The sequence below is a fragment of the Seriola dumerili genome, unplaced genomic scaffold, assembly GCF_002260705.1.
Source record: "Seriola dumerili isolate Sdu_G_001 unplaced genomic scaffold, Sdu_1.0 BDQW01000025.1, whole genome shotgun sequence".
NCBI lineage: Eukaryota > Metazoa > Chordata > Actinopteri > Carangiformes > Carangidae > Seriola > Seriola dumerili.
The window spans coordinates 7,298,239-7,326,165 of record NW_019174280.1 but is presented as its reverse complement, the minus strand read 5'-3'; the positions used below and the strand labels follow the sequence as shown (position 1 = coordinate 7,326,165).

Sequence of the window (27,927 nt, the reverse complement as noted above, 5' to 3'; positions counted from 1 at the left end):
CTCTCCTTTAAACCTGATCTCCTGTTATGACATGGTTCCCGTGCTCTGATTAGACGCTTCCTCCTCTGGCCTGTTGGCCCTCAGCTCTCACCCTCCGAACGGGTTGATGTTGATGTCACATGTCAGTCTTTATCCAGCTGTAGGATTCACAGCAGTTAGTGAGTGGAAGGAGGATTTTAGTGGCTGAGGAGAGTTGAATTTCTGCTCATTTTTTTGTATGACACAAGAAAAATATGATGGCATCATTTTAAAATGAAAATATAAAGCAGTAATAGTAAATGTACCATTTATAAAAGCATTAATTTTTCAGAAAAACAGAGGAGAAGATCTGTGACTTGTGAAAAGGGAATACATGAGAGGCATATGTGCGTGATCATGAAGTGAAGAAGAGGAACCGTGTGAGATAACAAAAGAAATGAAGCCCTCTCCTCCACTGATGCTGCTAAATGACACGGTTTCTACTGACGCACAAGAACAGGAGAGGAGAAAAGCAAACTTCACCTCAGGCTGAAACACGTGTGTCCGTCTCCTGGGTACAATATCTACGGTGAGCAGCAGCTGAATTTGACTTGTTCTTGCAAGGGGCATTGAGGTCTACATGGCAGTATTTCTTAAAACTATGGGTCTGGCCCTTAATTGGATCACAGGCCTGTTTCTGGTAGGTCCTCACACGTCAAACACACCAGTTTGTTTTAATCAGCTCGGGTCTCGTAGCAAGACTCAATTTACACAATTTATGCCTGAGCTGAAAAGGTTTACTAAACCTGGCTATAAAAGTGCTCTGTGTGTGAGTCCCTGTCAGCCTATACGAACTCCCTGTGCTACGGTGGCCGAGCCAAGGCCAGCGACTGGTAGATCCACTGGGAGCGTAATAACAGATTAATGTGGCGTGCCAGGCCCCATGACCAGACGTGTTTGACGTTAATGCTCCACTGTATATTATCCAGCTTGCAGAAATGTTGGATGTGAGCGATGGGATCCAAGGACAGGGATGTTTAGGTACTAATTACCAAACAGCAAGGCACAAGTCTCGCTCCATATTTCCTTACTCCTGTGGAAACACTAGGCAGGCTCCATTTATTTTCTTTGACTGTTGTTTCTGGCAAGGCTGCGTCTCAGTAAACACCACTCGCCCACCATTGTAAATCCGACAGGCGCAGATCTTTCAAGTTAGACTCCTTTGAGGAAAAATGGAGACAGATCGGATGGCGGTGCTCGGGTTTTCCGTCTTAATGAGAGAGTGGAGAAGAGGGATGGCGTTTGATCCCTGGCATGGAAGCCTCTATTTAAGCCTGTCAACGGTCATCACTCTCTCTCTCTCTCCCTCTCTCTCCTTCTTTCTCTCTCTCCCTCTTGGTTATGGATGGAGAAACAGACCTGCACCACTGGATTTGATCATCTCAGTCAGACACACTTAACCCCTTTTTCAGGACTTCAGGACCAGGATCCAGGCTTCACCAGCACCTTTGCTATCACCGAGACAGACCGCTCACCCCTCCCTCCCTCCAATGACAACCTATAAGTATCAGTGTTGATTGATCACCTAGCTGGAAAAGAAAAGAAAAGGCAGAAGCAGATCTGTGAAAATATTATTTTATTTGTAGAGCTTTGCAACGAGCAAGCCTCTCAGTCATCATGCTCCAATTTCATATCATATGTTTGTCCAAACCACACAAGAGCCTTATGGTTCTTCAAGGAAGTCTCGCTATAGTTGCAGCCTGACACCAAGCCAAAGACGATAAGCCCCAAGACAAATTTCCATCCTCCTCTGCGTGGACAATGAAACTTTTGAACTTGAACTTTTAGGCTGTGGAGGTTGATAGACTCCTCAGAGCGGAGGAAATGTCTCTTTGATGAAGAGCTGGAGGGCAGGGCTCCTGACCATTGTGGACCTGGCCTGGAAGACGCTTTTCATCGCAGCACTAATGGCTCAAGCTAATCAGGCCTGATTGGGTCTGCTAAATAAATACTCTCTCCATTCATAATATCATCTGTAACTTAAGACAAAATCAATACCTAGACTGAACACTAATAGCTGGAGGCAAAACAAATGTCTAAGCTCTGGCTGCAATACATTTTTCTGAATGAGTCCATCAGTGACATTGGCGTGGACTTTCGATACTTCCAGACAAAGGCACGTAGTCGAGGATTTTTCATATCTCAAAAAGAGGCTCTATATCAGATTGAAAACAGATTCATGCATGCAAACAATTCAGAAACAGGAGTTGTTCTAAGCTATAGATGCCCTCATTCGCTAATTTTTGTTCTTTTGAACTAATGTCACCGCGCGTATCATCTCATTTTTAAAATCAACCTTTCTTAAAATCAACCTTCCAGAAGCAGGAGTGAATTTTTTTTTAAGGTAAGGAAACAAAACAACTACAGCAACACCTACAGGAATGAATGAAAATCAGAACAAATGTGCAGATTAAACAGTTATATTCAGCAAAACAATTAAGAGCATCAATCACAGATGAAGCAAGGCGTCTCCCCCCAGGAGCCAGAGCTTGATAATAAACACCGGAGTCAGACTCGACTTCTGTAGGCTTAGGAATAAATAAAGTGAACAACCCTGACATCAGCAGCTAGTAAAATGTTTGGCTGTGTGGACCGGTGGAGTATGTATGAAAGAGAGCTTTGTGTTATGAGAAATGAATACAGACAGACACAATCACGTTTGAGTGAAAAGGGTTGGGACAGAAGTTTCACAGCAGCAGAGTTTGAATCTGGTTTCAAACTTGTGACTTGAGCATACCACGTTTGATTTATATTTTGCTCCACTTCTGTTCTGTTAGTCTCTATTTCTGTAATTACAATACCATATACACTATGTACTGAATCTCTGACATCCATCACATCTGGAGCTGTAAAGCAGTGTAAGCCATCCTACGATAGAGACGTCTGCAACATCTGATCTGTTTGCTACAACAGACAGAAATCGCAGGCTCTTAGAGAAATGTCACCAAAGAAGACTCTAAAGATCAGTCACATGGAAGTTTGAAAGTGATGTTTTTTTGTGTGTTGTGCTGCTAGTTTATTTTGCTTGAGCTTGTGTTGGCGAGTTTACTTGGCCAGTCTCCTCGCCACATCTTTGTAGGCGGTCTCGATCTCAGAGTCAGCAGCGCAGGTGTTGGTGAATTCATCACGTGTGTAGGCGTTGTTCAAATACCGCCACACACCTGTCATGTCTGAGGGGATGTCGTAGTTACGGTACTTCTTAGCAACAACCTACAGTATGAGAGGAGAGGAGGTGAAACTGTAACTTCAGTGTTAACTAAAGACACGCTTGATTAATAATGGTCGACATTTAAAATCCACACTTGGGTGTTCTAACAGTCAACCTGCATCATTAAGTTGTTATGTTCAGTGCACTCCATTTGTTTCCTGCTTTCAGTCGACTGGATTCATTTGCTGCTTTTTCAGTTAATAAATGTGAGAATAAATGACTTTAAACAGCCTCCTGGGTGTTTGCTGTGCTGTGCAAGTAAGTGAGTGTTGGCAATAGCATGGTGATTTTTTCAGAGAAAAGGAGAGAAAGAGAAAAATGCTGTAATTTGCTACACTTACTCAAATTAATTCAAATTATTAAAAAAAAACAAAAAAACAACAATAGTAAAAGTGTACAGTCATGCTAGCAGTTCTGTGAGGCTGTACTGCAGAGCGCTGGTTTAAGCTAAATGCTCACATCAACTAATATGTCAATGCTAAAATACTGATGTTTAGCAGGCATAATGTTTACACCATATTAGTTTAGTGTGTTAGCATGCTAACATTTGCTAGCAGTAAAGCTGAGGCTACAGGTGTTTGGTCCAAAGTGTTGGACAACTTGGGTATTTAGTATTTCCTGTGTTTTGGTAATCAGGAGTCATTATTTAAATGATGGATTTCACCTCAAACATGGGGACATAACATAACATCCAATATAATTCCAATACTCTTTTTCTTTACGCTTTAAATCTTTTTCTTATCAGCCAGTTAACAATTAAATGTATTTTCCTCAGACACACTCCTTCTTTACCTTGACTATGTGCAGTTTAGGCAGCAGGTTGCAGTCTGCGAGAGTAAGCTCGTTCCCATCCAGGAAGCACCGGTTGGAGCCCTTCTCCTCCTCCATGCTGTCTGCATCAATCTCATCTGGCAAGGGGCTGTTCAGGTAGTCATCCAGCTTCTTCAGGGTCTTGGTCAAACCCTTCTCCAGGACTAAACACACAGAAACACGCATGGGCACATAATGCTGACAGTGACATAACCTGTGTAGGGATAATCTCACTAGGTGGCAGCACAGCAAACACTGTGGGTTACAAAGAGTGGACTCTGCTACAACCTAGTGGAGAAAAAAAGTAATGGCTGTCATGTATTTCTTTTTTTTTTTTTCATCTTGTTGTGTGTGTGTGTGTGTGTGTGTGTGTGTGTGTGTGTGTGTGTGTGTGTGTGTGTGTGTGTCTGTGAGTGTAAATGGCAGAGAATGAGCAGCCCACCAGCATTGGCCTCCAGTTTGGTGTTCTTGATGTAGGCTGAGAACTTGGCGAAGATGTCATTTCCAGCTGTGTTGGACTCTCTCTGCTTGGCGGCCAGTTTAGGATACCTAAGCAGACGGGGTGGACAGAGGCAGGAGACGCAGTCAGAGACGCAGTCAGACCGAACCATCTGGATAGCATTAACACCTGGACTGGAGCTCAGCTCAGACTGAAAACATGTTACACACTCAAACCGAGTTGGCCGCCCGCCCCTTAAGTTCTCTCACACTGAGGTCCATTTATAATGTAAAAAACTTTACAGCCAATAAAAGAAAGATTTAGTTAATCTGACATTTTACTCTGCAACTGCTCACTCACTGGCTCCGACTTTTTTTTTTTTTCAATAACAACAAAACACAATAAACCTTCCTAAAATTACACAAAAGCTGCGGCTGTTGTCAATGAAGAACTTATATTTGGATTGTTTTTATGTTATTTTTTTCAGGAATTGAATGGCGAAACCTCCCTGAGACACACACACACACACACTCATCCACCAAAGATTTACAACAGCCATAAACAATAAACACTTATATCAGTTAACATCAGTCTTCATCACACACAGCCATCTTTTACTAGACTCAAGCGTTTCCTGTCCTTTCAACGGTGTTGCTGAAATGAAATAAATCAACTAAATGCAGCATGTGTGTGTGTGTGTGTGTGTGTGTGTGTGTGTGTGTGTGTGTGTGTGTGTGTGTGTGTACTCAGTAACATAATCTGATACTGTAAACTATGTGTTATAAAACTGTCCAGTGGAATTACTTTGGAGGAGAGAGCATTTCCTCAAGGAACTCCTCGATCTTGTTGATATCGGTCTTGACCTCTCCGTTGAAGGTCAGAAAAGGAGGGTGTGTCCCCGGGGCCAGGTTGTGCAGATCCGCCGGCTTTCTACAGAGCACAGAGTGAAAGAAGTATGTCAAGAGGAAGCTGTGAGTGTGTTTTTGTGTTCAGAGTTTCTATCTCCACGTCCTAACCTCTTCAGGTCGACAGTGGTGACGTTGAACACGACTCCTTTGAGCCAGAGGATCATGAAGAGACGCTGAGAGAAGGGACAGTTTCCAATGCTTTCTCCATCGCTGCCCGCCTGCACACAAACACAACATAACAGGAAATAAGTCAGGGCACATAGTGGAAATGTGGTGTATACATGCAAACTCACACATATGCAGTGAGTGTAGTGCAGTTCACGGTATAATGTAATCCAATCCCACAACAGAAACAATAGGGTATGGAAAGTATTCAGAGTTGAATCAAGAAAAACCTGACATGGTCATAATAAAGCTGAACACAGATCTTACAAATGTACACAAGTATTTTCATTCTAAGTAAATAAAGAATTTTCTGTAATTGTTGTTTTTATGAAAACTTCAATCTATGACTGTGACACTTTGGTCGCAAGGTTGAAACCTTGCCTGTGACAATTAAACACACTATACTATGACTTTTGATGCCTTACGGCTTTATGCCTCTCTACACTAGGATGTTTTTTTACTTTTTTTTTGCCTGACTAAAATATGACATTTTATGCCTCACTATACTGTGATGTTTTATGATGTTTTTATGCCTTACTATACTATGACATTTTTATGACATTTTTATGCCTTACTATACTATGACATTTTTATGATGTTTTATTCCTTACTATAATGACATTATATTTAATATAATATAATGTGTTTATCCCTTACTATACTATGATGTTTTTATGCCTCACTGTACTATGGCATTTTTTTTAATGTTTTTATGCCTTAATATACTATGATCCTTTTTTGTCTTACTATAATATGACGTATTTTTGCATTATTATACTATGACTTTTTTATGCCTCACTATACAATGATTTATTTGTGCGGCAGCACTATGGAGTAGTGGCTAGAACTTTCGCCTCACAGTCAGAAGGTTCTAGGCTTGACCCCAGGCCTAGGGCCTTTCTGTGTGGAGTTTGCATGTTCTCCCTGTGCCTGTGTGGGTTCTTTCGGGTACTCTAGTTTCTTCCTGCAGTCCAAAGACATGCACATTAGGTTAATTGGCAACTCTAATGCTTTACTATAATATGACTTTTTATGGCTTAGTATACTATGATGTTTTATTCCTTAATATACTACGACTAATGACATACTGTATATATGACATATATGTCAATATATCAAGAGTGATTTTACCATATGTGTCACCTATAAGAGGATATGTAATTATCACATGTATATACCCTCTGGATATATGAAGATATAAGTTTATAACATATATGACACAACCATAATAAAATCCAACTTCATTAAAACAACATACTTATTAAAATTCTATATGTTTTGTATGATTTTGTTTGATAATTTTATAATTTCTCATCAAATTTAAACATACATGTCAATCTTTTACATTTGCATATATCATATGAACATATAGTGACAGGCTTTGGGATGGATATATATCTATGTAACATATGTTTATCATATAAACATACATACTAAACCTACATGTTTCCATCAACTAGACATACTGTCAATATATGATATTGTTCCAATTTCAAACAGGTTCCATATGTCATTTTTACATATATAGTCTATACTGTATATACATACATGATTTTATTTCCTATGTACATATATTTCGTATATGGAAATTCAGTACATCTACATATATTACATTTGCTTATGGGCATTTCTGAATGTAAATTAAGATCCTATATATTAATAAAACATTTGGTTGACAGCGTTAAAAAGTCAGTTTCTTTGTTTTGGAGGGGTTATGGGGTTGTTGCATCCCTACCAATGTTGAGACCAAATCTACGCCCTTAAAACACGTTAGGATTATTAGGTGACTGTTACCATGACTGCTGACTGTTAAGAGAAGTCTCATAGGTCGTATAAATATAAACACTGCGCAAACACATAAATTCATCACCCTTAAAACATTGTTACAGATTTATGATAAAGACAGAGTCAAACCAAAACTACATTCTGGGAATCTGACCACATGCTCTAATCTATTAGTAAAAGTATTCAGACACTTCACTTAAGTAAGAGTAGTTATACTGCAGTATAAAAATACTCCATTACAAGTAAGCAAAGGCATATAAGCAAGTTATCAGCAAAATGTTCTTAAAGTATAAGAAAGTAAAGTAAAAGTACAGACTAGGCAGAAAAATGGCTTCTGTGAATTTTATACTACTATTTATTATATGATAGAATTTTCACTAATGATGCATTTTTCTATCGTTGTTGGTCAAGATGGAGCTGATCTACATTACATTACACCTGAAATATTGACTCTCTTCCTCCCTTCAAATCCCATTTCAAAATACACCTCTTCAAACTTGCCTATTCTGTTTGACTCCAGCGCTAGTGTTCAACACAAACATATTTAGTCTAACTTAATTTGTGTTTAATGCCTTGTTGGATACTGTCTGTTGCTACTATATATGTGATTTGTGTTGTAAGATGTCCTTGAATGCCTTGAAAGGTGCCTATAAATAAAATGTATTATTATTATTATTATTATTAATGTGAACTATTGCATATACTGTTGAAGTACATGAAGTTTAATCTATAATAATGTATCATATCTTAAAAGAGTATCATATGTCTTGTATGTAAAATCTCATTAAAGCTGTGAAATGAATGTAGTGGAATAAAATATATCATATAATGATGATAATGATAATAGCATTAAATGGAGATACACAGGTAAAATACACGTAACTCAAATACTACTTGTAATTAAATGTACCTAGTTACAGTCCACTACTGCTTACACTAAACAATGTCCATAAAGATCTGGCCATAATGAAGCATCATAGTCTTGCCCTCAGGTAAAAGCCTTTGACCAAAAACAAAACATAATTTTTTTGCCTAACAGCAATGTGTCTATCCAAATGGTGTTGAAATAAGTTCATCAACTGCTCCAGCATTTAAAATCTTACATACAAGGTCAACTGAGGGTAGAACATGAAAATAAACAAGTTATTTTTTCCTCTGACACTTCCTTTCAGTCATATAGCTGTTTTCAAGTGATGATATCGTGTGTCGGCATGTATGGATACACAGTGGAGCACCAACACTGACATCTGATCCTCTGGCTCAGCTGAATTATAGATAGTGACTCCATCACCTGGTTCACTGGCCGCTGGGGCACAGAGTGCAGGTCAGAGCTGTTGGCCTGCAGTCACAACACTTGGCAAAATAAGAGCACTGACCTGGAGGTCAGCAGGGTGAGCACAGATTTGACAAGTGGAGATATTCTCCCTCATTAATGCATTAATGATTTGGAAATGAAACTCTTTAAATAACTTGAGAAACCAGCAGATGAGCTTCAATATGTCCAATTTAATTATTACTATCATTAAAGCAGGGTCTTCAGATGGCTAATATCAGTTCACAATAAAAGATAGGACAATGAAGTGGAAAAACATTTTTGCCATTCAGTGCACAGCTCCCAGCAAACACCAGAAAACAGAGCTGTCAGTCTAAAAGTAGCTGAGCCAACTGTATGCGCGCCAGCCATTGATGCTCTCAGTGCTGTCATGCTGCATGTGATGCTTCGGTCTGTGCATTGTTATGGCTGGGCTCAGCAGCACGGCCGTAACACAATACACAGTCGCTGATAATAGCCAATCAACATCTAGAACATGGGGGACAAAAGCTGTCACACACAACCGGGTGCTGTGAGTGTGTGGAGCCACTGAGTGATGATGAGAGGGGTCCACTGAAGGCAATGTTACTTCACACCATCCATCACATATATATATATATATATATATACATGTATACTAAAATATATTATATATATATATTACGTCCCTTGCATTTGTCTGTGATTAATCAGTACTGCAATATTTGACCATTAACTCTTTTTTTTTCGAAAGTACTTTATTCGCCCAATGTTTTCTTAAAAAACCTGCACTTTTCAGCAGCCTTGATGAAGACTGTAGGCAAAATGTCAAGTGTATAAATGAAAATTTGATGAACACATAAGTTATTTTGAATTATGCTTCCATAAAGTTATAGAACTCAAAACATAAAAAAAAGAATGGTCGAAACTGTTGCAGCAGAGGCCGAAATATCCCGACGTTTCCTCTTCCATCTATTGGTCAAGACTCAAAAATGCTGCACCCTACACTTCCCATAATGCAACCAATTGCTTTTTTTTTAAATTGGTGTCCCACTGCTAGGGTGCATAGTATTTTTCATTTAATTGTGATGTGTAAAATCGCTGTAGTACCCCATTACTGACTGTACCATGTGAAGACTTGCTACTCAAGGAGGTTTATGTCTCAGTCCTGAGATTCATCATGGGGGCACTGGTGTGAAGTGTTACAGCCTGTGATAACGCTGCTGCATGCTTTCCTATGTACAGATACTCTCTCCTTCAAATAAAAGAGCTAAGATTTAACTGTGCAGTCAACGGAATGCTACAATAGCCTAGATAGTATATTGTGTAATGACATGTTGAATAGATAGTGCTGTGAAAGTCTAACTGTTACACAGGATGTGCAGCTATGCAGGATAATTCTCTGTCCATCTAGGTCACATTTCAGATGGCAGCAGGAGGGAAAAAAGTCATTTCAGGGTTGCAGCTACTTTGGAAACCACTCTATATAAACGGCTTGTCCTGCTCTGTATTTAGTAACACAGTTTACGCAAAGCCAATCGTGAGTTTGCTTTCATTAAGAATAACATCTAATGAAAGAGTGACAGCGAGGCTAAAGGGTTGATGCAAGCCGAGCATGTTGTCAGTGTCTGTGAACTTTTAGTTACCCAGCTGACTGGTTTCCTAGGAGGTGGACTGGCTGAAAGGAGCCTTCACACCAGCTAATTGGGTCATTGCATCCATGCACCACATCAGCTTTTCCACCTGCTTCCACTTCACCTGCCTCAGGTATATTCACCTGCCTCTAACATTTCTCTGGGGGCCCGGAGTTCATCTAGTTATGAAGAACAAAACAACTGTGCTGTATCTGCAGAAGGTGATGCTTCCAGACTGGTTTTTCCGCTCTATTTCAGGTGATAATTTATAGATCAGCGAATACCTGTGCAGAAATAACGCCAGGAGATTTTCCAAGAGCATTAGCACACCGTGCAATGTAAAATTCTAAAAACATCTTAGTCCATTACATGATGCAATACTTCTTGTAAAAAAGTTTCACTGGGGTAGCGGTACCACAGCTTCCCACCGTCAACAAGCAGCTTCGGTATCACTGTCACAACAATCCTGGGTCAACATGGAGCAGAGTGTGCCGGTGCCGCTGTAACTTTACCTGTACTATTGAGTTACATGAGCTTTCCACAACATACAGTGATGCTACAGAGAAACTTCTCCTCATGTACTGCTTCTATCTTCCATCAAAAACTTAAGAAAATACTGCAATCATAGTTCTGTCTCTGTCTTACCTTGACAAACAGTTCGATATCAGGATCTCTGTCTTGACCGTTTGTGGACATGATGCCTAATTCTGGCTGTCACCTTTTTTCTTTAGTATTTTAGTACGTTTTTTTTTTTTTTTTTTATCTACAGTCCTTTGCTTATCCTTGGAGGTCTACATCCTCCAGAAAAGAAAGAAAAAACACAGATATTCTCTCTGAGTGATCCTCTCTTGTGACTCCTCACAACTAAAGAAGCTGGCTTGGTTCTGTTTCCTCCAGGTTTCTAAGATTTCCACCACTTTTCTTCTCCTGTAAAGGTTTTTCCTCCCTTGTTTCTGTCCTGCAGGTGAGGCTGAGAGTCGGTCCAGGTGGCAGGTAGAGCCCTGTGCTCTGATTTAGACACAGATGGAGAGCAGAGCTAGCTCTCACTGACACAGAAGGGAAAACAGGTGTCCGTCTATACCAGGGGGTGGAGCCCCATCTCTCTCTTCCCACCACTCCAACCACACTCCCCTTGAACACACTCACTACCACTACTTACTCTCTTACCAGCCCCCTTTTTTCCCCATTTTGATCAACTCACACTTTTATTTTTCATTATTTTCCATCACTACATGTGGTTTATTTGCTTCTCTTTTTCAGGTCAGGTTGAAGAAACCTTTCCTTGAACATGACACACATGTCAAAAATATCACCACATCCCATAACATTGCCCAAAAAGTGAGATGATATTTATGTCACCTCTTGTTTCTGCGGTTGTCTCTCCATCTTTATATGAGCGCGTGAGCAGCATCATTCATATTTAATGTGCGTTCACACGTAGGACAGGATGGCGCAGGTTATATTTGATCACCAGCAGGAGACCTGGAGAACACTCATCTTTGAATTATTGATACTTGGCGTTGGTTTTAAGGCAGGAATTGGCATTCATTTACAGAAAGGGCCTATATAGGGCAACAAAAATAAAAGCAGGTCTGACCGCAAATATCTTCACACATCAGCACATGGTGAAGAAAATGAGTGACACTCTCTCTTTGGCTTACTCTGTCTGACAGATGTATCCAAGAAAAAAACATCTGTCAGAGAGAAAGTTAGATGAAAGCAGAAAGAGAAAGAAAGATGGGGTAAAGAGCTAATTTTTTCAACTGTTTCTATTTATAGAGCAGCCCCCTCTCCTGGCAGACAGTCCCACATGCAGCACAAAGCAGTTACTGGGCCACTGTGGGAGGAAGAGTTCATTATCCATGTTTATGAGGGACAATGTTTCTCAACGTGTTATTTTAGGTTTTCGGGTGAGAAGGAGTTTAATTGTATAGGCATAATCAAAGTCTCAACGGGCAGCACGCTCATGATGAAAACAACATGCGATAATGAGCCTGAAGTCTTTTCAGATTTAGATCTCATTCCACAGTCTTTCGGCTACTAAATATGGCATCAATAAACAGAAAACCTCATATAATATGAGTATAATTGCATTTCATTGCGTTTGAAAAAATTAAAATTTGCAGGGACTTCTTCTGCTGCAGCACAGAGAAGATACTGAATTTAGCTGATTTTATGATCTTTTACAAACATTATAAAAACGTCATAAAAATGTTAATGGTTTAGAGTTGCTTTTTTCTCCTCTTGAGACAAAGGGAAGCTCAAATTACTGACTTGTTGGGCTAATCATTCACCCGGACATCAAACAGTAACAAGACATTTTCTATCTTTCCGGAGCCAGTGGTGTACGGAGGGAGTGTTTGAACTCTCCTCTTGTAATGGCACACTCTTCCTAAATGTGAAAGCCAAACAGGCTTGTCCATACATGCATTGACTTGTGTTTTCAATTGTGAGATGAACCATCAGTGACATTATGTACACGATTATGCGGCCATCCTCACTTTGACAGCGACAACTTGAGCATCTTGTACAGTGGTAATGGTGTGATCTACAGAGTTTGTTATCATACTTTATAAGATTAAAACAGATTGTCCACAGTGAAAATGTCTCTTAGTGATAGTACTGATGGTGTGTTCTGTAATAGCCGGCTTTATCAAAGAGAGCTGGGGAGGAGTCACATAAACTTCCAGTACAGACGGATGATCTTCCAAGTCTCCTCCCTACTTTTATAGCACAGCTCGGTTTGGTTTATGGCAACTGCTGAAGATTAGACTGTTGGGAAATCCACCCACGGCTTGGACTCGCTCAGATAGGGAGGCCAGATAGAGTAGAGGACAGTGTGGTATGCGGAGTAGGGGCCAAGTATGTTGTCACTTCTCTGGTGAGCTATGGTTTGTGTTTATCACAATTGTGATGCAACAACATCAAGATAGCGTATCTGCCGCATGTGGCAAAAATGTCCTTTTAATGTTAATGTGCTGTAATTCCCCAGAGGAATGAAGTTTCTGTATGACCTGATAAAATTAGTTTTTTCTAAGAATTTTCCCTTGGTAAAATCAGAACAATGGACATTCAGTATGTTGTTCTTAGGATAATCCATCAAATGAAACTTCTTTGGAAGAAATAATTTTTGAATTTGGCAAAGCTAAAGGATAATACTCTTTCTGGACTTCACCCCAGTCCCTGTCACAATTAGAGGAGTGAGTTTTGATTATTTTCAGAAATCATCATCCAGGCCAGATTGTAGCAATTATTTTTTGTTTGTTTACAACTCATCTGTGTTGATTGAATACACCCATTCTATCTAACCATAGCCTGGCAGGGCAATTTTAAAATTCAGCATAAACCCACTACTGTCATTCCCTATTACAAGGGCTGTAGTGAGCTCAAACAGAGCTCCTTGAGTCCGGCCCAGTGACTCTCAATCTGTGTTGCCCAATCAGCAAAGTGACCCCTGCGTGTGCTGATAGTACACTTCACAGACCAGCTCTATCAGAAATGCAGCAAAACACACAGTCAGATTTGCTCAGCCGTGGAGTTCACCCCTGGTTTCTATGGCCCTGCAGGAAACGAGTTAATTATTACATCAGACTGCCAACATATTAAAGTCACTGACACTGACAGAGATCGCTGCTTCTGTCTTTGTTACTGAAATCAATTGTTTTGTTGTAGATATTTATGAATATACAATTTTCATATTTTTTTATATGGCCAACAAAAAAATAAATCCAGCAAGTCCCATTTCTTGATTGCGCACATTTACATAACAAATTAAATTTATTCAGATTTGGGTCTATTATTCAGTGATGGGAGTGCTTCAGATTATTTTTATAAGATTATTATTATATCATGACTTTGGAGGCTAATGTGTGTAGGTTTTTGACTTTCATATGCAATTATATACCAGGTAACACAACACTGTTCTACAGTGGAAATCAAGGACAGTTCTATATGCACAGGAGAAAAGAATATGAGCCTGTTTTATTGTCATATTCACTGCTCATTAGCCTGCAATATGACAATTACTGACTGGCTGCAATCAATAAATCAATAAAATGTTTTGCTCTGTCTCCAAATGCAGAATATGCCAGCTGGTTTAAGGCTACATCTGTTTAAGCTTTTAAAAGTTTACACCCTGCAGTGTTGTTGTTCCATCAAGAGCAACCAACACTATAACACCAAAGAAACATGACAACTGTGCTAGAGAATAAAATACATAAATAAATAAATTTAAAAAACTGTACTGTTCCCCAGTACAGCAGAGAATACACAGAATTGCTTCAAGGAGCTTTTTGGCAAATCTGGCGTATATTGGTGCCCGGCCTCCCTGCAGCTGTCCTCAGCTGTCCTAATGCTGAACATTGAGGCTGAGGCAAACTGAGGCTTGACCTGGGTCACCCCAGCAGGGACTCCCCCATCTTGTATCTGTGCCTTACCTTGACGAACAGAGAGATTTCAGGCTGGCTGGGGTCAGCCGGGGCAGCGCTGCTCTCATCCAGAGTGACGTTCTCCAGAGTTTTCAGGCTGTAGTCGACAGACTCCTCCGGCTTGGGGTCAGTGTTGAAGTGGGTGTACGCCATCAGCATCCCGTCCTCGGCGTTATCCTCTTCCAGAAACCTCGGCTGGACCGGCGGGTCGTCGCACGGGTCTCCATTGGAGGCGGAAGATGCTGAGGAGGCCGATGAGCGCCTGGATCCGTCGTGCGCCTCGCCGTTCACCTGCTCTACCTTCAACTCCGCCACAGGCTCCGGCTCCGGCTCCACCACCGCCGCTACTTTGTGCTCTACCTCCTTCTCTTTAACCTCATCGTCGTCGCTGGATGAAGGGGACGAGCAGCTGTGTCTGTCCTCCCTGATTTCCATATAGTCCGGCGAGCCGCGCTCTTCTCCCGCGGAGGCGTGGACATGCACCTCGCTGTACAGCTGCTCCCTCGCCTCGCCTGAGCTCTCACATCTGGGCTCCCGGTCGGGGCTGTCGGCTCCATCACGGCGCTCTACATGCAGATTCCCCTCATCTATTGTTTCATAGATGTTGTCCATGATTGCTGGTTTCGTTTTGCTGCTGTTGTTTTTTTTTAAAGAGCTGAAGTTTAAGGTGGAAGAGAAGAGCTGGAGGGATCAAAGTAGTGACACAGTCCGCCTGCCTCTGACTGACTGAGCGCCTGAGCAAATTCCAGCGATAACTTATAAAAGACCTTTGATCCTCCAAGTTAAAAACAGATTCATGCTGAAGGTGAGGACTATGCCTTCAAGGACATTTACCTGGGAGGAGACGTCAGGTAAAGTGTGATACCTTGAAAACGCACAGAGCAGATACAGACTTCATAAAAGTTATATTTCATTTAACCTATAACATATTCTTCATTTAATCACAACCTTACTCCAAGTAAGTTTCTTGTTTTATAAAAAAATCCCAATTTAAGATTTTAAGTTATAGGTCAAGGTCACTTTTTTTGAAGCAAGAAATTGGCTTGGTTTGTTCTTACAACTTCAAATTTTACTTTAAATGTTAATAATAATCCACATTTCTAAGCGACTGTCCGAAAACTATGGGGGGGGGGGGGTCTGAAAATGATCATTCTATTCACATACTAAGGCTTAAATTGGAGATTATTTCTGATTTGCCTTATTTTAATTACTAATAGTGAAATGAGTTGTACCAGTCCAGTTTTGAAGAGTGGGGTGAGGGTGTTGCAGTTTTTTTGTCAATCAGAGAGACGAGTCAAAGAGGAGAAACAGTCCCCAAGTCCTAACAACATTCAGAAAATCAACCCGTTCAGTTTCACATAAGTCCCTTTATTTTCAGAAGACTCTTTAATTGCATCAACATGGCAAAGATAGTTAATCTGTAAATCATATTAAATATCCATATTTCAAATCCAAGGTAATAATCAACTGAGAGAAATCTGATCTAATATTTATTCTTTTTCTAACAATTTCAAATGAATTATTTAAATATAGTTTGGATATTTCTTAATTTCTCTGTCAAGTCAGGGGAAAAATTATCAGACAACACTTTTCTTTCATAAAACAAGACAATTTTCAGAAAATTAACAATTTCCATATAAATGCTTTCAATTTATGAATTTAAATTTTGTAAAAAGTAAATACTCACAGTGATGTCTGTCATTTTTTGGGCACAGGTATAAGTCAATGCATCTAAAAGCATACTAAGAAAACTGAACCAATTCTTTCTTAAAAGATGCTGAAAAAATATTAGAATAATTTACTGGCAGATTTGGATTTCTACTTGACTTTCTATAATTATGCTAATCAAAAAGCTTTTTGGCAAGAGGCACCTAACTTTTTTTTTTTTATCATTTCAAATAGCAACTACGAACAGGAAGTGCAAATTATACATGACCAAAAAAGCATCCAACTACTGCCCCTTCGTTCTGTTTCGTTTCTATCCTGTAGTGCAAATCAGGGGAACAGTTCTTGCAAGTCATGCCGAAATAGTCTTCTCAACCACACAACAACAAAACCCTTAAATTCCCTACGACGAAATACTGACCAATAGCAATTGCACTTCACATTTCACCAACAAATGGCCATGGTTATGACGGGTCAACATGTGAAGAGGAGGGCAGTTCACAGCCATCTATACAGAAAAATGCCTTCCCAACACAAATGCTACAAAAAAAAAAAAAAAAAAAAAAAGATAGACCAACTTACACACTAACAATTGCACACCTTAGAGAGATGTTCTCTGTTAAGTTAAAAGGCAAATGGTAACTGACTACTGAAGAGCAAGGTCGTGATGTGATTGGCTCATGGAATGACCTACACACATGAGCAGAAGCCTGGCACATTGAGTGAGTCTTTAGTGGAACATTTGCTTCCAAGTAACATTCAAAAAGTAACACCGAGCTCAGTCGATCTCCTCAAAGTAGTTGAGTTTTGAATACTTCAGCTTAATCACAGCATTTTTATATCGTAAAGTAACTTCTAATTCAGTGCTCAGACCTCAAGTAGAGCAGTTGGTGGCAAAAAAGAATCCGACAAGGCCTTGATCCGTCTTAAGCTCACAAAATACAAATCTGCTTTGCATAGATTTGAAAATGTGGAAATAACCAAATCTACTGCCTGAAGTGAGGGTGCCAGTATGCTTCAAAAGAAGTGGGTTCTGCCGTGTCTGACAATTCCTGTAACTCTCCAAAACCAACAATCCCATAATCGCGCCCACTTCCCGCAGCCACTGGCCAGGTCACAAAAGATAGGCAGGATTTCAGCTTCTCTCTTCTTTTTTTTTTTGTCACACACTTTTCCTACGCACAAATGAGTGCAACACTATGAATGCCATCAGGGATAGATTGTCTAAAAGTGTGCGCACTTATCCCCATTTTTAAAAAGAAAAATTATTGCTTCCAACCTTTTCTACGATGGCGAGTTCTTCACCCTGCCTCTGGGTGTGGCTGTTCCTCACAGCTACAAACACTTTAACCTCCAGACAAATTCATTCTTCTTAAGTATACTGGCACCTTAATATTATCAAAGTCACAGTTTTGGCCACCAAAGGTTCATACTTGCGAGGATCACAGGTTAAAATTCTACACTTAGCTTTGAATTTTTTTTACTCTGTAAGTGACAATGAAAATGATGACATGATATTAGGTAAAATTCACAATCAAAGCAAAGCCACTATAACGCCCTATTATTATCTTGATTAAGCCTGCACCAGAAGTGAACCATACACATTTCCCTCACACTTGTGTAGAGGTGCATCTTGTCCTGCTCATGATGACCAGGTCAGATTAGATTCTCTTGATCTCCACCTAATGAAAGAGCAGCACAAAGGCGATTACTGGTGTAAGGGAGGCGTGCAGAGCGTGCTTCTGGACAGAGCGGACTACCTTGGGGAGCAATACCTCCTCTTCTTTTATATCTGCCATCCTTTCCGTTTCTTCCTACCTACAGGTGCAAGTCCTCTTGCAGTAAGGGCTGCGACATCTCCCTGCTTCTGTGTTTTAGTGAGGGCAGCTGTTTGAGCGTCACTTGTCCGACGTAGAACACCAGAAAGCTGAGCACCATGACCACGCTGATGAAAGAGCCCACGACGGGGGTGTAGGAGTACTCCTTGACCCTGGGAGGGGCGCTGGGCGTGGGTGCAGCTAGCTCTGGGAACAGCAGGTCCTGAACGTTTAAGAGGGAGCCGTTGTTTGGCAGAGGGCGGATGGACAGGATGTGGCACATGAGAGGGTAAAGATCGACAGAGCGCATGGAGGTTTTCACATAATTCTGGCGAAAGGCTGGCCCACGGGCCACGAACACAGGCTGCATGCTCCGTAAGGTGTTGTCGTAGCCGTGGTTTCCCACTGGAGAGAAAAAACAAGAAATACATTGACATAAGAAGGCACAATACTCTGATATTAATTATTCTTGCATTGTTAATCTGTAGCTCTCCAGTTTCCACATCCCATGAATCACAAGCAGCACTTTTTCCTCACAGATTTATGGGATCTAGTTGTGCTGCTCTCTGTCATGATTTACTCCCATCACCGTTTTGCCCCAGCTGACCGGTTACTGCTAAATCAATCACAGCAAGCAGAACTGATTAAATCAAAACACACAAGCACAAAGATCTTGGATAAAAGCTTAGACCGGCTAACTGCTGCTCCTAAAATTCATCAGTGCTTTTACCTTGCTGAAGGACTGACAAAATTGTCTTAGTGTGCTGTGAGTGAAATCAATACAGTTAATCAGTGCTGCCTGAGATGGCAGCATCAGTGGCTTTAACAACCATCCAATCAGGTACAACTTCTCAGACTCATCTAGCTTTGAAGGAACCCCATGGAGTCTTTGACCCGAAGTAACACTATGGAGGAATGTTTGTATCATATACATGCATGAAGATGCAAATGTGCAAGCATATAGGCGACACAACTGCCATGGTTTCTGGCAGATCGATGGTGGAGTTAAACCAATCTAGCAATACACCAGCAAAGCCAGTGAAGAAGAAGAAGACTGTTTGCAAGTAAACGCGGATGTAAACAATGCAGGATTCAAAATATTCAAACATTGGCTTTGAAAATGTTGCATGTCTATTGTTAGAGATACACAGTAAGTAACACAATAGAACTCCACTCCACAAAGCCACATTTAAGGTATCATCTGTTCAACAAAACTTCGCCACATTCACAGTACTGATGTGGGTAATTAATGAACACTGAGCAGAGGTATCACAAACTGTAAACAGACTGCGAGAACAACGCCTCGGTTTGTGGTTGGGTGGTGTAACGTGATCAAACACACTATAGTAATCATCACTGTTTCCTTTGGCCAGCTGCTGAAACAGCTGGACAGTACAAACAACTTCTCATCATACTACAGTCTCCCACCATGTTGTCGCTGAATACTGAGAGTCAGCAGGGTTTTCTTCCAGCCATCAGGTCATTTCACTGATTAACAGTCTTTCAACCAGAGAAGAAGAATTAGGCAGTAAAATTAGCTGCTGCAGTCTGCGGCTGCATTAAAAACTCTGCCCTCCGTCATACCTGCCTGATATGAAATGGATTAAGAAAAATAACCGCTCTCGGAGGCCGTACAAGAAGATTCATCCACACCCACTCACACATTTCTGCTGTTTCTAAGAGAAAACAAGTTATGGCTTTCTCTGTTAATTACAGCTGGTATAACATGAGCTAGCTCTGGTTCAATGACTGAAAAAAAAAAAAAAATCTTCTGTGCAGCTATTAATAGAGCAGATAGAAGCTGCTGTTTGAGACAACAACAGAAACCGTTTCATGTGTAAAGCTGCAAACCAGAATATTGTCTCAGCGCAGCTCTATAAGGTTTGAAAACGTACACATGAAGGGCCCGGTCCTGTTCTGCATGACGGTCCAGCCCTCCTTGGCCTCTACGATGATGGGCATGATCCTGACGTTGTGCTGATAATGGAAGTGGTTGGGAATTTCTTCCTTCTTGTACACCACCATGTTTGGGTTTGCATCCACCAGCTTACTATACACCTCGTCAAGCTTCCCTGGAAGAGATACACAGACACAAAAATGATATCTCAGGATGAGTAGCAAATAATCATTTGAGAAATCTTACCAATATTGATCTATAACTAAAGAAACGATTCTAGATTAAAAGGGCCATGTTCCTGAAATGTGCATACATTGTTGGGGAAAAGCAAAATAACCAAAAATTTGGTTAAACCTTTAACATTTTTATCAGAAAATGTGGCAAATACAAATCCAGCAGTGACAGCTGGTCAGCTTAGCTAGGAAGACACTGCACCCATCTGGTTCAATATAAATCTCACATCAATCACAAATCATTTTAATAACTATTATGCATCAGTTGGTGAGCTCTAGAGTCACGGGTGGTCAGATTTTGTTGTCCAAAGGTAACAAAATTGGCCTGTTTACCTGTGGCTCTGGCTTCATATTTATCCAACAGACATGAGAGTGGTATCATTCTTCTCATCTAACTCTCAGGGAAAAAAAGCAAATAAGTACATTTCCCAAAGTGTCACTATTGGATTGTAAAAGTGATACCTTCTTTGGGCAGTATTCCCACCACTGGACTCTTATCCACCCAGGTGTACAGGTCTCTGCTGACGTACTCGTCCAGTTCTATGATATTATCAGTGAAAAGCTGCGTCATCCCATGGTCACTGGTCACTATCAGGTTCACTTGCTCATACAGCCCGGCCTTCTTTAGCTCGTTAATGAGGAAGCCGAGCTTCTCATCAATCCCGGCAATGACTACGTCCATGAGGGAACTCTGAGGTCCCAGGTTGTGCCCGCTCTCATCGGGCTCCTCCCAGTACAGAACTCCAAAATCCACCGATTCCTCTTTAGGTGCGGAGAACCACTCAACAATCCGCTCCACTCTGGTTTCAAAGGAGACTGAGGCGTTGTACTGGAGGAACTGAGAGGGGAACATGCCATGGATCTTCACATCAGACCCGGGCCACATTGCAGCCCCGCTCCGCCCTCCAGCTTTCTGGATGGTCACCCAGAGAGGCACTGCCTCCTCCCACCACCGTGAATCATAAATACTGTCCGTCTCCATGGAGAAGGACCGGTTCAGAGCGGGGTCGTACATCTCATTGGCCACAATGCCGTGCGTCTCCGCGTACAGACCCGTCACCAAGCTGTAGTGGTTGGGGAAGGTTTTGGTGATGTAAGCGTTCTCCACCTGATCCACTGTCACCCCCTCGTCCATAAGGCTGTGGAAGTTAGGCGTCGGGACCCGGTCAACGTAGTCCCAGCGGAAGCCGTCGAAAGACACGAGCAGCAGCTTGGGCCGGTCCCTCACACTGTGGCTCCTGCTCCCAGGCTGGTTCAAGCGATGGAGGGAGACCAGAGGCAGCAGCAAGGCCCACAAGCAGACCAGAGGACTGCAGCCTCCTCGCAGCATGCAGCCCAGCATAGTGCAGTGAGTGATGACACAACCTAAAGACACACATAAACACTGCTAAGGCTGAGCAATTCACTACTCATCTGGAAATATAAACAATGTGACCAGAAGTATATGGACATGCCAACCCACATACTTTATGTACTTTTGTTCTAGGGATGTTTTTTAGATTTGGCTTTTACCCATTAGTTCCAGTGAAGGGAAATCACAATGCTGCAGCATACAGTGATAGATAACACAATAGTGTGCCTCTGATATGGCTGCAACCAACATTTTCATTTTAGATTAATCAGCTGATTATTTATTCATATTTTTGTCTTTGTCAGAAAATAGTAAAGGAAAAGAAAAGAAAATGAACTAATAATGTGTACTTAGAAAGGACTACTGGTTACAACATACTCCACACAAGATTTTGAGAAATTAATTAATAATTTAAGTCATCAATCAAGCAAACGTAATATAAAAAAATGACACATTTGCTGATCCCATCTTCTCAAATATGTTGCATTTTCAGTTTTGTATCATGGTTTTGCTGCTGAAGTCAAACTGCTCTTCTCAATTCTCTGACATTCTGTGGGTTAAATTATTAATCATTTCATCAGAAAACTAATTAAAACAGACTAATAATGAATATATCCATCATTTGCAGCTCTAGTGTGAATATGATGATCAAGCAAATAAGAACTTAGTTCAGAAATGTCAAATGTCCGGTTTTTAAGGCTCTATCATAGTACTAAGATACAATAAATCCCAGGTAATAACCACATCAGTATCCAGCTCTATATTACATACAGTTAAGACAGCTAACGTTACACTAAATAAACCATGCACAAGCACTGAAGACATTACAGGTCAGGAGAGCAATGATGTCACTGAAAATGTGGCAGACTGAAGATATAGTGACTGCAGTGCATCTGTATATAAGTGCGACTTCAGTACAAATTAAATAATGGCAGCCTTCCTTCTCCCAGTCACACGCTTTAAGAAGAAACAGGATTCTGTGCGGCAGAGCTAACAGCTAAAACAGCACGCAGCTCTTCCTGCAACAATGAGACAAACACACACAGCTGAAGCGACATCAAGGCGGAAAAATAACGCACAAATTCAACACGCAGAGTGCTGCGCTGTCAACAAGCTTACCTCGTTATCTGATCCTGCACCGGCTCGCCTCGCGCTGCACACCGAGATAAACAGAAGGAAGCGCGGCCTGTTTATTAACCCCGTGTGTTTTCACCTCTCTGTCGCTTTTATTTACTGACACGAAACCAAACCAGACCATACGAAGTCGAAAAGGTGCCCGGTGTTTCTTGCAAGTGCATTCTTCGCCTCATGAAGAGCTGCATCCCCCAAATTCTCCGCGAGCGACAAGTGCACAGGTCCCAATGACGTAATGTAGGACGAGGAGGAGGAGGAGGGGGAAGAGAGAGGGGGGAGGAGGGGTCCAGCAGTACAAATAGACATCTTGGTGTCAGTCAGGTTACAATTTGACAGGCTTATTTTTGCTCTCATGATGATAAATGAACAATAAATACTCATAATAAAACGTTCATTTTGCCTGATGGAATGTTACATTTTCAGATGTGCACTCAAACCGACACGCTGTGCTAAAAATAGTGCAATTCAAAGACACCTCTGCTCTAATTCCGTCAGCAATTTTTTTTTCTTACATATGATAATGCTGAACGCGCAGTGGAACAGCCGCCCTGCAACAATAATGACACAACCTGGCCACAAGGTGTCAGCCACGTGCTGTGTAAAAGTACCCATACAGAGGCTCCTCTCACTTGTGTGTTATAAAGAAAGATGGCATCTCAGTAATGTCGCTGCCTATTTCTGACCCTCTGACAGGCGCCGCCATCCCTGTGTAGAGAAAGATCATTTTACTGGAGCTGACTCCCTGAATGCATCATTTTCATTTTCTCCATTAGAGCCTATTCATTTGCTGTTAATGCAATGCTCTGCCACTTTTCTGGAAGCTAAATGTTTTTTATGACCTTGATTTATAGTTATCATCAAAAGCTTCACAATAGCTTGTGAATGGACACTTAGGCTAGAATGATTTGTCAACTGTTTCCAATTTTTACTAAGCCAACATAGGTTTGAAGTCCTGTGCCACTCCACCTGCCAATGAAGACCAAGTGGTATGATTGAAAGCTCATAAAAGCTGTTGTTTCCAAGGTCAAGAATGAACTCAAAAATCATTTTAGTTTCGTGTGAGAAGCTCTTTAGGGCCCTTTATAATATTATTATGAGCTTTAAACACAAGAGCACAACAAAATAACAATGTTATAATCTATTCTAACCCTCAGGAGACATTTCTCTCAAGAGATCATGTTCTCTAGCTGAAGTTCTAACACTGGCTTGGGGAAATTCTTCACTTAGCAGCAGCAGCAGCAGCTTTACAGACGGCCAAACAATAGGGCATTACAGTTGAATAGCCTGGTAATAAAGACATAAATGGGTTTGCAGAATCAATTCAAAGAAACTCAACCTCCTTAAACTTAAGGCCGCAGAGCAAGTTCCTGACTCATTCATTCACTGGAAGGCATTTTCATCCAGCTATAATTTTGAATTTTGAAGTTACAAGCATTTGGCCAATTAGATGTGATATGTGTGACATCATTTTAACTACTGCATGATAGGAAACCGGATCTTTGGTTTAATAGTCTGACATGTTTGGAACACTACATGTATTATCCACCAGATCTGTTACATGCACATTACCACACAAACGTCTCCCTTATTAATATTTTTTCCTAATTCAGAGAACGCTCACAAACTGAGATGCAGATGGCAATGAAGATTTAAGCAATTTAGGTTCACTGACATGACAAAAATTTGATTGAACCACTTCCTTCCCATGCATATGTGGTTTTTATTCTAACAAACATTTTTTGTCGTGGCTTAAATGGGGCAGTATTTTAATTTGGTTTCCTCAAAGGAAGTAGTTCTCACTTTTACACCACACATCATCATACGTGTCACACATAGTCATTTTAGCCATGCTGGCGGCTAGCACGTCCATCAGTTTGATCCAGACTGAAATATCACAGAAAATACTGGATGGACTGCCATGATGTTGTATGCAGATATTCATGGTCCCCAGTGGTCCCCTGACACTTTGTGCCACAAGCAGGTTGATGTTAATGTTTGTGGTTTGATGATGGATTTAGACATTTATGTCCCCTTCAAATTGATTTCTTTTGGTGTCACCATCAGGTGAGATTTTAATTTTGTCCAAACAACAAAAATTACTTTTCCACTGGTGAATAATTTGACCTATTACATCAAGCAGACAACAGCACATCTATCAGTAAATACTCTGAGTATGTGGGAGAACATTGGTTGAATAAAAGGAACAGGGTAGTACACTTTCATTTCACTGTCATTGGGAGCTCACCTTCTTGACTACGATGTGTAATTCAGTACCTTTTTCTGTCTTATTCTGTAAATAGTGTAGCAGAAGGCTTAACTAAGCCAAACTGTTGTGCATCTTGTGAAGTCATTGTGCCACAATTTATTTATTGATTCACTGGGCGTGTTTCTGTGGATGTATGTCGCTCAAAGATGTCTGTGCTCTCTCTCTCTCTCTTCAAGTTCATGTATTAGGTCGACAGGTTTAAATACTCAACATGGAAAATGAAAAGGAAACACCACAAAAGAAAAGCATCCAAAAGAAAGACCCGTCATCAACTGTGTATTAAAAAAAAACGTAAAATCGCGCAACTAATGTTGTTTGAAACAATAAAAGTTTCGAAAATAATTTTGGGGGGACTATTTCTTTTCATAGTGGATTCCTTTTGTGCCTGTATGTGTTGTACGTGTTCCTCATTGTGTTTTCGCCATCCATTTAGCTGACAGGGTGAATCTATGTGGGAACAGTGGAGCAGCCATCAAGCTACCTGCTCCTGTGTGTTCTGGGTTGACTTCTAACACAGTTGTGTATTCACAGCCATGTAGACATGAAGGGGTTTTGTTTGTTTGGGCAGGAAAGCTCTGTCTTTTGTGAGATTTGTCAGAGATCTTTCTCCATCTTTTGTGATTCTGCACAAGAATTTTGCGGCTGCTTTCGTCCAATTCTTTGCAGAATGTGTTTTTTTTTTTTACCGTCATTGTGTGTTTAAAATGGTGACATATTTGCTGTAATGTACACGCTTACACATTGTGGAATACAGTGAAAGCTGTTGTTGTGTAGAAGACGTTCTGGATGTTCATTGTTGCATAGAAGCACTGATCTTTATTATGCTGTAAATTGAAAAATTAGCAACGTTCCTCTGGCAGGGTTTGACTATCCAACTTTAAACCTCAAAATGTATGCCACTACATAATCTTTTGAGTTGGCAGCACGTATCTATCTTATCATAATAAGTATCCATAATTCTGAGGAGGAGTCCGTCCTGAAGTTTTAGAGTAAAACACCTTTCATGATGAGAAACAAAATATTCAAACTCTATAGAAAATGAAACTGTGCTCTCCACAGCTGGTTCTGGCACAAACTTGGCCACTGAGACTAAAACCAGTCTTTAATATGAACATTCCATCAATACAATTTAGTAAGGAATAATTTAAATTTCCCCGATTTAAAGTACAGCAAATGAGAATAACGAAAAACATATCTACTGACATCTTATCCTCTCTTGTGTTAGTAACCCTTTGGACAGTGGTTCTGTCTGTTAACCTGTGAAAGAAGTTATGTATTACTGATGAAAGAGTTGCTATATACACATATAAGACAGTGGTGTACACAGACTTAATGTGGATCAGGGGGTGAAATAAAAGAATGGGCTTCTGCACGTGGGGTTAGAGGGTATTAGGTTTAATATATCCCTAAAATCACAACAGAATGACAGGAGCACTCAGAGGGCCACTTAGGCTGAAGAGAAGAGAAACTGAAGAACTGTTGAGACTCTAGGGTTAATCTCAGCTGTCCATTCACTGGGCACCTTGGCTCAGCAGACAGGAACTTGCCTCCCCTCTGGCCGACCAAACGGGCTGCGTAAAAGGACGCAAGGCCGAACCAGAAAACTCAAGTGGGTTGTGAACTTACAGAAAACTTAAGCATTTAAACGTCCCATCGGGACACAGACATATCCTGGTTTAAAAAAGAAAGACAAAAGAAAGCATGGATACTATACACACCACTGGATCACTATGTGCCAGTATTTACCAATATTAAGTGGATTGAGCATTTAACATGATGTGACCTATCCACACTAAATACACTTTCTTTGTCAATATCATTATAAGATACAGTGTTTCCTATATGTATTACATCCATTCATTAACTCACAGCAGGCTGCAGCGTTTTTAGTGCCACAGCATCCCTTATGGCCTCATGTTATGTTACGCAACAATGATTCCAGTGAGTTCCACAGGGTGAGGTACAGATTTTAAATGTAAGGAAAAACAAAGTGATGGTATAAATGGTAAATAGCAATGATATCAGCTAGGACTGTCTTGACATCAGATTTTCACTAGACAAGTATCGAAAAGAATTCCAGATAACAATACTATAGAAAATCTGTCTTTATTTATCTATTTATTTTGGCAAATGAATTAGACTCAAATGCAAGTGCAGGGAGGTGGAGAGAGTTTGTAACTATAACTGTACAAAAGTGTCCAAACAGAACAATTACAAAAAGGCAACCAGACGAACAATGAACAAAGCATCCACAAAGCCTACCATCACTGTATTATCTTGTGTGTATTATTAGCACAATTTCAATATTTCATTTTTTTAAATATCACTGTGATGGTCAATATTGGTACATGACAACACCCCTATAGTATCAGCCTAATAGTAAATGGAAAAATACTCCTGTCTCACAGTTTTACACTCACATGGACTAAAAATGTGTAGAATCATGAAAGAAACCACCCTCAGTGTCCAGAAGGATCTAATAGGTCTAATTTAGAGTGAACTGCTTCCATTGTATTGTTTTACTCAGTATCATGTTCCTACAGGGACTGGTACCTTTGCTGTGACAAGGTGTTTTTTTCTGTGCAAAGCCATGGTGTATGATTACTCTAGTTCTTTATAACAGGGAAACCCTACAAGACACAATGCTTTTCTGGAGCTGGTCTATGGGCGACATTGTGCCTTTGTGCCCGTTTTTCTGGTCCTTTGTGTTTTATTTACAACATTCTCTGTCTCTCATCCTACATTACCCAGATCCACCGAGAGTCGGCCCCGCTTTCATTGGCCTATCTTCACTTTCCCTCTCAGCCATCGCAGTCTGGTGGGATCTGCGCACAAAGAGCGCGGAGCCAATCACAGGCAGCCTCTGATAAATCTCGACC

At 40.7% G+C, this 27,927-nt stretch overlaps 2 protein-coding genes across 4 annotated transcripts; both read right to left on the bottom strand.

Annotated features, from left to right (window-relative positions):
- Positions 1–1,577: 1,577 nt before the first annotated feature.
- On the bottom strand, positions 1,578–15,578 carry LOC111240463 (chloride intracellular channel protein 5-like). Its single transcript, XM_022770485.1, has 6 exons — positions 14,695–15,578; positions 5,492–5,601; positions 5,280–5,405; positions 4,479–4,585; positions 4,019–4,200; positions 1,578–3,228 (listed from the first exon to the last, which is right to left on the bottom strand). The coding sequence occupies exons 1-6, from the start codon at positions 15,295–15,297 to the stop codon at positions 3,064–3,066; spliced, it is 1,293 nt and encodes a 430-aa protein (XP_022626206.1). The 5' UTR covers positions 15,298–15,578; the 3' UTR covers positions 1,578–3,063.
- A 454-nt stretch (positions 15,579–16,032) lies between these two features.
- On the bottom strand, positions 16,033–23,020 carry enpp5 (ectonucleotide pyrophosphatase/phosphodiesterase 5 (putative)). 3 transcript variants are annotated; one of them, XR_002665936.1, is made up of 5 exons: positions 22,768–23,020; positions 20,760–21,662; positions 20,063–20,239; positions 18,111–18,572; positions 16,033–18,032 (listed from the first exon to the last, which is right to left on the bottom strand). XR_002665936.1 is itself a non-coding variant. In XM_022770383.1 (5 exons), the coding sequence occupies exons 2-4, from the start codon at positions 21,637–21,639 to the stop codon at positions 18,169–18,171; spliced, it is 1,461 nt and encodes a 486-aa protein (XP_022626104.1). In that variant the 5' UTR covers positions 21,640–21,662; positions 22,768–23,020; the 3' UTR covers positions 16,033–18,032; positions 18,126–18,168. The 3 variants fall into 3 exon arrangements, 2 of the variants coding, with proteins under 2 accessions (XP_022626104.1, XP_022626105.1); XM_022770383.1 differs by having other exon boundaries at positions 18,126–18,572; XM_022770384.1 differs by having other exon boundaries at positions 18,169–18,572.
- Positions 23,021–27,927: the final 4,907 nt, after the last annotated feature.

Bases quoted from the DNA above. Each gene is read 5' to 3' on its own strand.
- LOC111240463 (XM_022770485.1), bottom strand. From the start codon at position 15,297: ATGGACAACATCTATGAAACAATAGATGAGGGGAATCTGCATGTAGAG. The intron at 4,201-4,478 runs GTGGGCTGCTCA...CTGTGTGTTTAG, and splicing joins CAAACTGGAGGCCAATGCTG to TCCTGGAGAAGGGTTTGACC. The intron at 3,229-4,018 runs GTAAAGAAGGAG...CTCATACTGTAG, and splicing joins CTAAACTGCACATAGTCAAG to GTTGTTGCTAAGAAGTACCG.
- enpp5 (XM_022770383.1), bottom strand. From the start codon at position 21,639: ATGCTGGGCTGCATGCTGCGAGGAGGCTGCAGTCCTCTGGTCTGCTTG. The intron at 20,240-20,759 runs GTATCACTTTTA...TATCTCTTCCAG, and splicing joins GGGAATACTGCCCAAAGAAG to GGAAGCTTGACGAGGTGTAT. The intron at 18,573-20,062 runs GTACGTTTTCAA...TTTTCTCTCCAG, and splicing joins CAGGACCGGGCCCTTCATGT to TGGGAAACCACGGCTACGAC.